Source organism: Polyodon spathula, chromosome 8, assembly GCF_017654505.1.
Source record: "Polyodon spathula isolate WHYD16114869_AA chromosome 8, ASM1765450v1, whole genome shotgun sequence".
NCBI classification, from domain to species: Eukaryota; Metazoa; Chordata; class Actinopteri; order Acipenseriformes; family Polyodontidae; genus Polyodon; species Polyodon spathula.
The window spans coordinates 15,762,190-15,777,142 of NC_054541.1; the positions used below are offsets into that span (position 1 = coordinate 15,762,190).

General features: G+C 40.3%; 1 protein-coding gene across 2 annotated transcripts in view; it reads left to right on the top strand.

The window, feature by feature from the left end:
• The first annotated feature begins 1,108 nt into the window (after window positions 1-1,108).
• LOC121319511 (rho GTPase-activating protein 8-like) overlaps window positions 1,109-14,953 on the top strand; it is a 31,950-nt gene continuing 18,105 nt past the window's right edge. Inside the window, exons 1-6 of one of the 2 annotated variants that reach the window (XM_041257008.1) lie at window positions 1,109-1,127; window positions 1,621-1,654; window positions 7,431-7,531; window positions 9,425-9,565; window positions 12,718-12,805; window positions 13,567-13,698. In XM_041257008.1, the coding sequence (XP_041112942.1) occupies window positions 7,489-7,531; window positions 9,425-9,565; window positions 12,718-12,805; window positions 13,567-13,698 (404 nt within the window). In that variant the 5' untranslated portion in view covers window positions 1,109-1,127; window positions 1,621-1,654; window positions 7,431-7,488. The other variant, XM_041257007.1, reaches the window with a different exon arrangement.

Below are 14,953 nucleotides of genomic sequence, written 5' to 3' on the forward strand. Positions count from 1 at the left end.
TCCTTCAGGATGTCTTTATATGTCCAATGTACAGACTTCTCGGGGGTTGCAGGCACTCGGCTTCATCTCATGACGCACATCATCCCGAGATGTCCGTATATTGGACGTATACGCACACCTTGTTGGGCCTTATTGCATACAGAATGTCCATCTTTTTTTTTTTTTTTAAAGGAAAGCAAAAATGGACAAAGGCACATAATCTGGAAATGTAAAATGTTTAAAAAATCAATAAAAACGCTGTTTTTAATTGCAATAAAAGGCAGTAAGCACCAGATTGCAGTGCCCTCTAGGGTTCAGTTGTTTAATTATGGACATCCGTAGGGGATGAAATGATCTGTAATCTCCAGTAATTTCCTGACATGTATTTTGTAGACTATAAATTTCATCTCCCTGTTGCCAAACAGTTTGAATCAGGGTGGTAATACAACAAGAGTGCAAGAGAGGAGTGTCCTCTGCTGCCTGAGTTTATTATACTGATATTGCACTAGGAGAGGCTGTCTTCAAACTGATGAGTCTATGGTCAACTCTGCCCATTGAAAATATGATCTGAGACTGAATATTCCTACGCTCAACTGAAGGAGTTTGAAGCAGTGATCTCTGAAGAATGATCATTCATTCCTCCAGAACAGTTGAAACCCTTTCCCATATCAATCAGTGCCAGTCTGTCCTTACACCCTAACTGGCACTGTGCTCACCTCCTAATAGAAGCTGCTTGACTATCCCTTATAGAAATCACCCACAGTAAAAGATTAGCCAAGTGTAATAAAGCACAGGAAAGCAGGTCATGGGAAAGAATCGTGAGGTATAGTAAGCATATTAATAAACATGGCGCAACTGGGTAAACGATGGTAAATGCATAGTACAAGAATGTGTGACTAATTGGAAAGAATAGGGTTTTGAAAATAAAAGTTGATATTGTCTCTATATTAAGTAGAAGAAGAACAAGAAGAATACGGGACTACTGCTTCTATTAATTTAACTAAAGTAGGAAAGAACATAGTCCGGCAAATTTTGCATAAACTATACGAGCTCAGTTTGGCAATGTTAATCCCTGCAGCTGCTGTCTGAGTTGATCGCCCCTCCTATTTCTCCTAATGCTCGTAAATGCTCGGCACAAAGGCACACAGGTGAGTTTACACTTGCCATACAAACAACAGGACAGGCAGCGTAACATGTCGCGTTGTAATGCTATAATAACACATATGGTTTGATTACTGTTACAGCTTTCCAAGGCGCTGCTTTTTTTTTTTTTTTTATTGCCATGTGTTTGTTAAACCGAAACTCGCTTTTCTTGCTTTTATTCGTCTGTGACTCGCTACAGAAGGTTTTTTGGGGGGAGAGCAGCTGTAACAATTGAACAGAGCGCATGTGTGGAAAGCTTGGGGCAGTTCCATTTTTCATCCAGTGAAGTTTGGAAGAGTAGAGGAAAGTATTTTAAAGAATATTTGTGGGTTTAAAAAAAAAAAAAAGGTTCTCCATTTTTGTAAGTATACGCTTGCTTACTAATAGAAGCTGTCGTGGTAGATAGTTACACAACTGGATTTCAACAATAACAACGTGGCTCTTTTTCTTTTTTTGGCTCTCGTTTGTCACGAATGAACGTGTAATTTACACACCCAGTCACGGTGGAATAAGCAACGCTTGAAAGTTTGTGGTAAGTACACTTTAGTTTTGCTATGAAGTAGGAGGGAGTGTCACGCCAGATTCCTGGCAGCTGTGTAATATCTAAAACTGTGGAATCACGTTGAAAAACAGCACCAGTCACGTTATATTTGTACACAATTAAGTATTTCTGACGCAATGACTTAAATATGTAAAATACAATTTAAAGTGCAGTAAAAACTAAGTATACCGTGCCCGCTTTGTACCTGGTAACACAGAAGGGGCAGCCGAAGTTGTTGATACTAATCATAAGACGGACACAACTTTTCCCAGAAAATGAACTGAAAGTCACATCACATAGAAAGGTCATTTTCCCCATGGGAAATTGAGACAAACTTTGTATTTTGTTCTCCACATTTCACTCAGCAAATGGGAATGAGCTCACCTATTTAAAAGGACGGGTATCTCGTCAATTTATGCTACCTGTCACATTTTCCTACTTTGTATACTGCGCATGCCCAGACTGCGTTCCATTTGTACTGCGCATGCTCAATTTTTTTTTCCTACCCACCGAAGACTCATGAAAAAAACAAATATCCAAGTCTTTGGATATGAATTATGTGTTTTGTAAACTTACATTTTTTTTCCATATGTAATTAATACGTTGTATATTTAATACAGACAGATGCTGTTAACGGACATTAAAGTGTAATACAGAGGGAGTTACATTTTAAATAAATTGTTGCAAAAGACAAAATTTTTTAACGGGAACTGACTGAACAAATACATTGAATATATATATATATATATATATATATATATATATATATATAATATATATATATATATACATACACACACACACACACACAGATTACATTTTTAATAAGGTTTAAACGGGCTTATAACCAGGAAGTCCCCTGTTCAAATCCCAGCTCAGCCGCAGACTCACTGTGTGACCCTGAGCAAGTTGTGTTCTGTCTTTCAGGTGAGATGTTGTTGTAAGTGACTCTGCAGCTGATGCATAGTTCACACATCCTAGTCTGGTATCTTGTAAAATGCTTTGTGATGGTGGTCCACTATGAAAGATGCTATATAAAAATAAAATTATTATTATTATTATTATTATTATTAATTACTACAGGTATCATATTTTGACCAGGTAGCAGATTTTGACACTTATACATGTAATTTTTTGCTACTTGTAGTAAATTTTGACGAAGTAGCAAAAATTGACATTACGCAGGACCTAAGTTTAACGTGGTTTAATATTTTCAAAGTGCTGGTAAGTAATTAGTTCATTGTATCTGGCATGACCACAAGTTTCAGAACCCTGATAGCCACAAAGAAGGAATAATGAATGTTGGGCCGGAATGGAACATCCTGAAATGATGTAATTAAAGTCTACACAGCTAAACAACATTGTTAGTTAGGGTTAAACGTTTAGTAAACGGAAGCTTGAACATGGCTTTTGTTTTGCTGGCAGTACACAGCTGTGGTATAGGTGGTGCTGGGCTGGATTTTACTTCAATAGAGAAATGCAGGCTGCTGTTGCCTACATTACATAGATCTTCGGCAGGCAACTAAAACTGAAAAGCAGTTCCTGAATGCAAACTAAACTTTGTTTTTTTTTTGTTTTAAAAGTAAAAAAAAAAAAAAAAAAAAAAAAAGCAAAAAAACAAGGTGGCAGTGAAAATGGATATAAAAAAATAGAATAAAATGTATTGAAGCGCGAACTACACTTAAAAAAAGTATTTGGTGTTTGAGACTACAAATAAAGGAAGGCTTGCATGTTGATTACATGAAGCTCTGGGACGGAGAGCTTCTTATCTCCCTGCCTCTGGGCCCTGACAGGGTTGCCTTGTGTTTCCGCAGCACTTTGTAAACCCTTTGCAGCAGCACCCTGTAACACAGCTAGTGGCTCGGCGCAGATTGTCAGACGGGAGATAGTTTTATCTCAAAGGAACAGAAAATGCAGCTTTAAAGGAAATCAATTTCCTTTGGTAGAGCCGCACATCCTTTTAACTGGCACCTCCTCTGGACAGAGAATAATGAGCTGAAATGCCAGTCTTTTTGTATTGATCCCAGCATTTGGAGCAACCTGTTACAGTTCATTTACTTTTGCAATGTTGTTTCTTTTTTTAAGGGACCTGATACAGCTTCAGACTTGTCTATGGTGGTTTACTGAGAATAGACTGCCACTGGTGTAAAGTCTTGCTTTATCAAGTGAGCTTGTTTTTAAGAAACTTTCAAAATGTGGACCCTTATGCACTGATCACGTCTGTCTGTCACTCTACATAGGGAACGTGATAACTACTTTGAATTGTTATGCATATTTGCCAAACTTTCACCAAACTCTGCTAACCTACAGACCTCCCTTTGGATTGCATTTTGCTATAAATTGATTAACTGTTAAATAACTTATAGGCAGGGGGTGTTCAGGTCAGGATTGAGGTCCGCGGTCTCTTTCTCTCTCTTCAGGGGGTGTTCAGGTCAGGATTGAGGTCCGCGGTCTCTTTCTCTCTTCAGGGGGTGTTCAGGTCAGGATTGAGGTCCGCTGTCTCTTTCTGTCTCTTCAGGGGGTGTTCAGGTCAGGATTGAGGTCCGCTGTCTCTTTCTGTCTCTTCAGGGGGTGTTCAGGTCAGGATTGAGGTCCGCTGTCTCTTTCTCTCTCTTCAGGGGGTGTTCAGGTCAGGATTGAGGTCCGCTGTCTCTTTCTCTCTCTTCAGGGGGTGTTCAGGTCAGGATTGAGGTCCGCTGTCTCTTTCTCTCTCTTCAGGGGGTGTTCAGGTCAGGATTGAGGTCCGCTGTCTCTTTCTCTCTCTTCAGGGGGTGTTCAGGTCAGGATTGAGGCCCGCTGTCTCTTTCTCTCTCTTCAGGGGGTGTTCAGGTCAGGATTGAGGTCCGCTGTCTCTTTCTCTCTCTTCAGGGGGTGTTCAGGTCAGGATTGAGGTCCGCTGTCTCTTTCTCTCTCTTCAGGGGGTGTTCAGGTCAGGATTGAGGTCCGCTGTCTCTTTCTCTCTCTTCAGGTTGTGTTCAGGTCAGGATTGAGGCCCGCTGTCTCTTTCTCTCTCTTCAGGGGGTGTTCAGGTCAGGATTGAGGTCCGCTGTCTCTTTCTCTCTCTTCAGGGGGTGTTCAGGTCAGGATTGAGGTCCGCTGTCTCTTTCTCTCTCTTCAGGGGGTGTTCAGGTCAGGATTGAGGTGCGCTGTCTCTTTCTCTCTCTTCAGGGGGTGTTCAGGTCAGGATTGAGGTGCGCTGTCTCTTTCTGTCACTTGCTTGCAGAGCTGTGAGGGAAAGCTCTCATGCCTGCCTGCATTGTGTCTTAAAGTAAGCAGTTGTACTGTTCCTCACCTAAATTTACAAGCACCAACATTTGAGAATGGAAACAGGAACCACTTAAAACTAACCATTCACTAATTGACCTTTGGGGGGAAAAAAAAACAAGAAATTATTAGGCTATAGTTTTTTTTTTTTTCTTCCAAGTGAGAACCATTTAAAACCCTTCTATGGAAATACTTCCTTGTTTGTGATTTGTGGTGCTGTAAAAAAAAAAAAACATTTTATGACTCACATTTTAGTGCAGTGGAAAAGCCAGCTGGTGATTACAAAGTCTGCATTTAAAATGGATTCATATCCATTAAACTGGTCTTGGTTACCCTTATAAAAGCTTACATAGTAAAATCATAGCAAACCATCATAAAGCACAGTGAAAGCATAGGGAAGCATTGTAAAGAACAGTGGTAAAGCATATAAAAAATGAATAGTATACCTATAGGAAACGCATTGTAAACTATTATAAGTGTATGATCATCAATTTCATACATTAGACTAAAACCCATTGGCCTATCCTTTCCACTATCAGCAAATCACAGACATTGTTTCCTACATTCTCCCACAGTGGAAAACCAGGCCCCATTGTGTCTAATTGGCAAAGCAAACATTTCTCACAGAAATCACTGGAGAGAATGTTATGTTATCTTGGTGCTGGAACAATGTGTACTGTAGATGGTCACAAGAGGTGAAATCATGCCTTGCCAGTAGTGACTCCCAGCAGCAGCGTTTGAGAAAGAGCTTGAAACAGTTCTGGAAATAGTAACCAAAAGGTCCTGTTGTTGTTTGATATCAGCAGCCACTACACTGGGGTGAGGACCAGTTTTTTGTCTCCCTGGAAATACCCTGATGCTGTACTGCTTCTAGCAAGGGCTTGCTAAGGGAATGCTAAGGAGAGAAGGGCTGGGGGTCTGTGCTGGATGAGAAGGCAGCTTGAAGCAGCTTGTCACCGGGGTTAAAGGGGGAAGAGTGTCAGGGGCAGTGTTGTGAGATACACTGCTGTTACAGGTTCTATCCCCTGTCAGTGAGATGAGATGGGATTAAAAGCTCTAAAGCCACGGATGATAAGATTCTAGCCTCATGTCACTAAAACAAAATGGAAATTTAAAAAAATGTAATTTCACAAACAGACTGGAATTGCTTTTTCATAACCATATTTTGTTTCTTTTTGTTATTATTATTATTATTATTATTATTATTATTATTATTATTATTATTATTATTTAGCAGATGCCTTTATCCAAGGCGACTTACAGAGACTGGGGTGTGTGAACTATGCTTTTGCTACAGAGTAATTTACAACAACGTCTCACCTGAAAGGAGGTTAAGTGACTTGCTCAGGGTCACGCAATATTACCTTTCGTAAGGCAGTCCCAGATTAGTCTTAATTGGGGGTCTGTGAAACTAGCCTTAAACGTTTCTGTCTGGACCGGCGGCTTTTCTTTCTGAAGCAGTACTATTCATACCCTAGTGCCATTAACATTTTCATTTTAAAATAGTGTGAATGCTGTTCTTAAAAAAAAAAAAAAAAAAAAGACATTGAAAGAAATGAAAGAACATTGCCCCTGGCACTCCGCTGTGCCTCTTTGGAAGCACATAGGCAGTGGGACATTCCAAGGTGACCTCACAGTGCTAGCCAGTACATGGGGAAATCCCTCTGTAATCAGCAGCTAGCACGTACCACTCATTTTCACATGTTTCTGAAAGGGAATTGCTAGTTTAAGGGCCTTTCTTGTATTTCTATTATTAGTATGACTAATCAGACCGTTATGTCACTGGCACGATCTGAACATTCAAAGACTCAATCATACATTCTCAGGTAACACGCACTAGACAAACAGCGTTAGAAAATCACACAAGCCCTGCAGCCCAGGACTGGGTGCAGCAGCAGCAGGGCTAGGGTTCGTCTGTGTTCTAGGCACCAGCACCATATTACCCATGGAGTGGTCTTTTTATTATGGAGGTGCATGCAGTTATTTAATAAGTCTATACACCCTTATAACAGTTCCCTGTAGTAAAAGGATAGGTAGACATTGCAAAGACCAGAGACCATGGCAGACCAAGGTAAACTGCATAGTATAACCGTGGAGGGGGGGTGGAGGTGGAGTATAGTAAATGTGCAAAAGTTGTTATATTTTTAAAAAGCTGCTACAAGGATAACTGCTAGAATTGCCATTTCATTTTAATTTACTCTCTGTCTGCTAACTAGAGAAGCACTGTCCTAAACAATCTGGGAGTCCCTGGCGACACTGGAAGCATAACGGAGGGAGATTTTACTGACCATAGCAAAATAAACACCTGTGGCTGGAGGTGAATCCTATGTGTGTGTTGTTTATTTGAAATGCTTTTTGCCTTTTTCAAAACTATCACATGCTTTTTCAGCGCAGGGAGTTAGTGAGCAGACTGATTACACACATAGTCTGTTGGTGCTGTTTTGTGTGTTTGTATTGGTGACTCTCTTCAGCAGTGCCTCTGATCTTGTTGTTTGTTCTGCAGGTTGGTGAAGTGAAGGTGGTTCTCTCGGTCCCAGGCGTTGCGGTTTTCAGGTCACACAATGATGCTGTCTGGGATTGACCTGGAGCAGCTGGCTGAAATAGGTACTGTGTGGTATCTCTCCTCTTTAACACAGAATATAGGGTTCTTTTCTAGAAGTGCTTCAAAAAGATTTAGAAGTGAGTAGTTTTTCGAGATTTACGAAAAAAACTACTCACTTCTAAATCTTTTGTAGTCATTTTTGTATTACTTTAGTATAAATACATGTTAATTTGGATTCATGTGTTGTTTTTTTCTGACTTTATGTGAACGAAAAGACAGGCATTTGCCCGTTTTCCCATTGGAAATAGTGATATTTTGAAATATCACTGTCCTGGTCACAAAAGCAAAGTTTGTGGGGAATAACAGCCATTTTCTATACTTTTGAGGCATAAGCAATTAGGAAATAACACTTACTACCCAGGAACAAAAAAAAAAAAAAAAATTATTACACGGTGTATTCATCACATCTTCACAACAACATTCTGAAAACCGAAGACCTTGAAAGATGGCGCTTGTCCTATATACCCTTCCCATTCAAGAATTGTTTTTCACTGAAGATTTTGCATACACGGCCATGACTGAAGCCTGACAGCAACACTGTAATTGTAGTCAAGCGACTGGAGAAAATGTCATTCTAGTGCTCACATTATACCAGCGTTGCCTTGATGTTGTGATTAAGTGCCTACCTGCTAAGTGTCGGCTTAGTGCCCATTTCCTGCCCAAGAATGAAGCAACCATACTTAATGAAACGTCAGGCCCTTTTCACAAAACTCTTGAGCTATTTAGATAATTTTTTATTATTGGTTTCAATAGGGAACGCCCAACTGTCAGGACCAGTTTCATAGTTTTTTTAAATGTTTTTTTTTTTTTTTTTTTTTAATGCAAACTGATGGATTTGTTTCATGTAGATTTTTTTTTTTTTTTTTTTTTTTTTTTTACATAACATCTGACTATTGTTAGCAAAACAAATGTGTAGATACCATGGCAAACTTTGTTTGAAAAGATATTGGCAGTCAACAGACTGCGTCTCGTTTTAATTTACTGTATGAATTGGTGCACATGGTATTGGCACAGATCGTTGTGTATGTTCTGAATTCCCTCCCTATAACATCCCTATAAGTATGTGTGCAGCCCTAGAATTGGTGATTTTTCAAGCATTTGATCTGTCATTAAGATGAGTAATTCATTTTTTATATATATAAATAAATACTAAAAGAAACTACAAGTCTTTTTCCATGTATTTTTTTGGAGGAACTGAAAATGACTGTCAGTTTGTTTTTATTTATACTTAATTCAGCACCACTGAGTGTTAAATAATTATGGAAGATTTTTTTTTATAAATGTTACATTTGACTATTACTTCAGTATGGCCTTTACCACAGTATTTTTATACATTATTTTTACAGTTTTGCCATGTTTTTTAATATGCTTTACTATACCCCTCTGTCCTTTACAGTGCTTACATATGCTTTCACTGTGCTTTATTACACTTTGCTGTGCTTTTACTATGAGAAACTGCCCCCTCAGGGATTCACAGCAGGAGAGACCCACTTAAAGACTTGTTATTTGCAGTAAGAAATAAGATGTTATGGTTTGGAAACAGTAGCCAGTAGCCAAAAATTGTCAATAAAGCTGGAAAGTCTGGGTCCTGGAGTGGCTGACCTGTAAAAGCACCTCCTGTATGGTGTGCAGGGTCCATTTTATAAGGGGTTAATTATACAGTGGAGAGTCCAGGTCAGGGCTTTGCTGTAGTTTAGAAATTCTACATTTGGGAGAAAAATAGCCAATATATAAAAAATTTAATTTAAATAAAACTGTAATAAATACTGAGCTTCAGTGCAATATTCCTATTGGAAACGGGGGAGCTGAACTCAGTGGAATATTCCAGCTAAACGCAAACGCTGATTTGCTGATCCTTCAGACTCCTCTAACTGTCCAGCGTTTCCTGTTTACAGAACTGCAGAAGGATGAAGAGGAGCAGAAGAGTGTTGGAAGCAGTCTATCCACCCCTGCATCAGTGCCTCGTGAAGAATCCTATCTTGATATCAGCCATCCTTACTATGATGTGGCTAGGCATGGAATCATCCAAGTGACAGGTAAAAGGGGGGCAATAGCGACCACTGCACCTGTGGGACTGAGTGCTTATTAAATGCATGTGTTCGAAGAAGAGAAGTGGGTAGTTGGGTATACCAAGATATTTAATAAGAGAGGCTTCTGAGTGGGGTCAATTCCTGTAACATGAATTGCATACAACTCATTACATGATTTGTGTATATTTCAAGAGGAGACAGTGATCTATTAAGGGATACAAGTGTATTTAGCAGGCAGAGTGTGGTTTAACCCTTTCAGTCCTAGTGGGACCTCAAGGTATGTTAAAATATGTCGTCGTAAATCGCGTTGGAACCTCACAGGACCTCCTAGGTCTGAGGTCGTGTAGAAATATGTGTTAAATTGTGTCATGTGGACTAAATAAAGGAGTTACTTTTTGAATGATATAACTTAATTTCAACAAAAATAATTCAGGACTGAAAGGGTTAAAAGGCCATAGATGCCACAACCACAGCTGTTTTGCATTATTAGTGATTTGTTGAGAACTGCTGATAATACAGTATGCACTTTACTAATCATACCTACACTTTGATACTTGGCATTGCATCCAAGAAAGAAAAAAAAAACTTTTAAATAAAACAATTAGAGACGGTGTGACATATAATGGGAGTAGGTTTGTACAGCTCCTATCAGCATGCTTTCACACAGGGTTTCAAATTGAGAGTTCAGGAATACCAAGATAGGGTTTCTGAATAGGGTGAAACTGCAGCCTCTTAACCCAGGAAGAGCTATGGTCCTCATTTGTAACTTTTTGGAGCATTTTGGCAGTTTTTAATTTTCTCTTTTAAAGGGTACCTTTAGTGGTAGTGAATAGAATCATTTCAATAGAAAACATGTGGCTGAAAACTTTTGACACACTTTAAAGCCCCTGCTCTGCCAATTCACAATATAAAAGCTTTAAAACAACGCTAAGCTTCTATGCACTGGGGCTCTCATAGGAGCACAGGATATGACGTCTGGTCATTGATTTCCCTATTTCTGAACATTGCTAGTCTGTAGATGCAGCTGACACAATAATTTGCGATTGCATTTATCTGATTATAATGGATGAAAAAAAATCAAATGAAAGGGTACTTATTGAGTTTGGACTACCCCAGTTCAACTTTGTGAATGCTTCAAGGTACATAAAAGCCTACACAGAACAATGCGCTCTGTACCATAACTGGTCGAACCAATTATTATTATTATTATTATTATTATTATTATTATTATTATTATTATTATTATTAGTTGTAGTAGTAGTCGTAGTAGCCATTTACAGCTCGATACATTCTATTAGCCATTTACAGCCTTTATTATGTAGGCTACCTAGTAAGATTATAAGGTTTATTATCCTGAAACTGTAAGAGAAAGGGAGAGTTAACGCCTGAAAGAGAAAGGAGGAAACACACAAAGTTTCAACCTAAAAATGCAGTCATTGTAATCGGCAAAAAATTACAAAGAGCAATCATTTCAGTACAACAGATGCTAACGAGCAATAATATAACTCCAGCCAGAGTAAAACTGCAGTAGAGAGAAATGTAATTTCTAGATAGGAGAGTGAGAACAGAGATAGCAGCATGTCAGCCTGCTGAAGGCCACAAGGGGATTACATGACAAAACTCACTAGAAAATAACTCAAATACACAAACAGTGAAAACTGAAGCGGAACAAACTGGAAAACAATAATAAAAAGAAAGCGAATGCTTCTCTCTCTTTGTTCTATAATTCTTCAAGTGTTCGACTTTATCAAGGCTTTTGTAAACGGCTACAACTGATAACAACTAAGTACATCAAAGTGTGCAATAAAAGGCCTGTAATACTAGTACTCAGGCTTCTGGTGACATTGACCTTCGGTCTTATCATTTGTCTTACCCAGTTTGGTGTAGTTTATTCCTTATTGTTAATAAATACAATTGACTTATATACAATGAGCTACCTTTTGATGATTTTGTCGTGCTAAGCGATGATGCCGGCCTTTGCTGTGTGACGTTTTCTTGTGGGAAAATATTGTTCACATCGTATCGGGTTTTAGCCTTGGGATGTCGAGGATTTGTGGCAAACTCTACAATCCGGTGTCTCAAGGGTGTCGGGTTCAGTGGCCAAGAGTTGCGTTGCACAGTGAAGAACTTATCTGAAGGAGCAGCAACTGGCTGTGGTTGAGACGGAAAGATTCTGGCTGGAGATCTCAAGCATAATAGAAAGAAAGCAATGCTGATGTACGGGTAAGTAAGCTGGGCTGTGTTGAGTGGGGGATGGAGGGAGGTGATGCTGGGACACCAGAATCACTGCCGAGCCCTCTTGGTGTCGTGGGCTAGTCAACGAAATACGGAGGATGGAAGGTGCCCACTTGAAGTCTTAGTTGGTGCTTATCTTGGGGAGAGCTGAGGTCAAATCAGCATGAAGTTTTAACATCTACTTTCGTGTAATGGAAATCAAATCATACCCCTTTCGTAGCATTCGGGTTCAAAGTGTTCCTCCCACATGAGAGAATTTCGACCGAATGGAAGGCTTTTCAGTGTATGTCCCATTCTCAAATTATGTAGCCGACTTTTTGCTGTGATCGCCCGTTTTGAATTAATAGGCCTTGATGCACAAAATAACTTTTTTGTCTTGTTATTCAAGCACTCCAAAGCTTTGCACTCCCCAGGTCGCACTCTATGGGTTTTCACCGCTGTATCCCATAAACCCATGCATGCAGCTTTGCCTGAAAGGCTCCAATATGTCAGCTCTCTCAAGTGTTACTTGACCCAGAAAGTTTACAAAGAAATTGAAAACTTCGCTAAACATAACCAAATTGGTGCAGCAAGAAGAATCATTTATTGACTATGTGAAGCACTAGGAGAGCTTTGTTATTTCTGGGTGTGGGTACCCCTAAACTGGGACTCTACTTTTGGTAACTATAAAAGTTAAGTCTAAATGTATTGTATCAAATTACATAAATAGAGCTTTTGTTCAAAACGAACTTGGTACTTAATGAGTGAAATCCTTAAAAATAGTCAGTTATTTTTGTTTTGTTTTTGTTTGTTTTTTTCTCTACAGCAACAGCTCAGAATGCAAGTGGATTTTTTTTAGTGCCCTGTAAATACATTATTTCTATTTCACAGTTATGACTCCCATTCCTGAACCGAATGCCCACGGTTTTGTTTTTTCCTCCCAGGCGACGACAATTACGGCAGGAAGCTGGTTGTTTTTAGCTGCTGTCGCATGCCTCCCTCCCACCAGCTGAATCACCAGAAGCTGCTGGAGTAAGTGGCTCCCTTCACAGATTAATTGTTTTTTACCTGCAGTGGTCCTTGTAACAAAATACTTTGTACTATTTAAAATAATTACTTTTCTGCAAATAATTCTTAGTTATGGAAAATAATTGCAATGCTGGATGTAAGGCATTGAATTACTTACCTGTAAGGAATGTTGACTAAATAATGCAGCAGTAATTCAAGGTGTGATTTGTATGGTTTCTTTTTCATTTTAGTGACTTTAAAAAAAAAAACACTTTAAAAGTGGAAAGCCACACTACTAGTGCTGCATGAATTAATTACTCAGATTGAGCTCTCCACAGGTGAGGGTTATTGGGGTTGATTGGCCTAATTTTACTATTCATATTGAAACTGAAGAAACAGCTGCTTGGGTGTGTGACGACTACTGAGTTTCTTTGACTCTGTGGAGAACAGCGATCCAGTCAAATCCAAGCAGCTGTTTCTTCAGTTTCAATTTGAATTGTAGCTGTGCCCAGTCAACTCCATTGACCCTCCCCTGTGGTAAGCCAAATAACTGTTTGTGTAGCTCTGCTCACCATAATTACATACAAATAAAAAAACAAAAACGGTTCATTGGATTATAAGTAAATGTCTAGCGGATGCTAGGAGTCTATGATACAAGTTTGGAATAGGATCAAGAACGGGACTGTCTGTAGAGACAGACAGACAGACCGGTCCAGTGCAGAAGGGTCCATGTTTTAAACATGGCAGTTGAAAAGTGGTTTTTATTTCCTGTTGGTTCTCTGAAGGTACCTGAAGTACACACTGGATCAGTACGTGGAGAGCGATTACACCGTGGTCTATTTCCACTTCGGTCTCCGAAGCATCAACAAGCCCTCTCTGAAATGGCTGCAGCGCGCCTACAAGGAGTTTGACAGGAAGTACGTTGGCCACACCCTGTTTCATAGCTTTACATTCATACAGGAAAGCACAGCATTCAGCCAGCTGCTTTTACTAATGTGCTGCCTCAAGCGACAGATTTTTACTTTTTATGTATAGCTGTGAAAATAGAAGTTCCCTTTCAATTCGAAGATGGCCACCAAAACATCGTTATGGGATACACTCTTGCCAATTGGTAGGTGTCACTGAGCTCTTACTATCAAAGCTGCCAATAGGGCCTCTCCCCTCGGTGACCCCCTCGATCCCGCTTCCCGAGGGTACTTAACCATCACGCAGGGGAGACTCGCTGCCTTTCGCTTCTCACGATTGGTACAGTAAGACCTCTCTGTGTTGCATTGAGCTTCTTTTTCTTCTAAAAAGTGCTGCGTAAGCTACTGCTAGTTCCTGAAAGTTGGCCTTCACCGCTTTTCCCGAAATCTGTAGTTTTAAATTCGTAGCCTTTTTATTCTGTTTCTAACTATCGGCAACTGCTCGCTCCGCGTGTCAGGCTGCTTCTCTCTGTCTGACTGTCTTAATACAGTAAGTATTATTGTTAATGATTGTGTGTGTTTTTCACGCTTTCTTACTTGGGAGAGCGCTCCATGGGACTGGGCTTGCCTTGTCCGCACTGTCGAGTCAGCCCACTAGCCTCCCGTGGGCCTCAGATCAGGCCTTGTTTTGATTGTAGCTGCGTGTCCCCGTGCTTACACGGAGGACTAGCTGCAGTGTGGCTGCTTTCAGCCGGACCAGCCGTATACGCCTCACCGAGGCTCCCTCGTTGTTGAGACGTACGCGGGCTGCGTTGGCCTTCACCATGTGTTTAGGTCTTATAATCAAACAGACAGTGTGCTCTCCCCCATCTGTACTGTAATATTTTACTGTTTTTGTATTGCTGTGTTGTAAAAGTCAAATCATCCTCCGTGGCTTCAGCCCTGTCCCCGTTTTACGCTACGCGCTGCTCAGGTGTGTTACCATGTGGTCAAGGTGGGCACCCTGCTACACAGCTACTGGTGTTTTTTTTTTCATTTCCTTAAATGTTTTTTAAGGTGCGTAAGACTCTGCCCATGCCATTTTGGTACCACGGTGCGCATGGTGCGTATTGACTTGCTGTACCGATACAGGCTAGCACACCGGTGCTGCACGGTACTCAATGCGCGCGGTGCCTGGCGCTGCACGGTACTCGGTGCACGCGGTGCTCGGTGCACACGGTAACTGGTGCTAGTGTGGGAAAGCAGTGCTGCACGGTACACGTTGCAC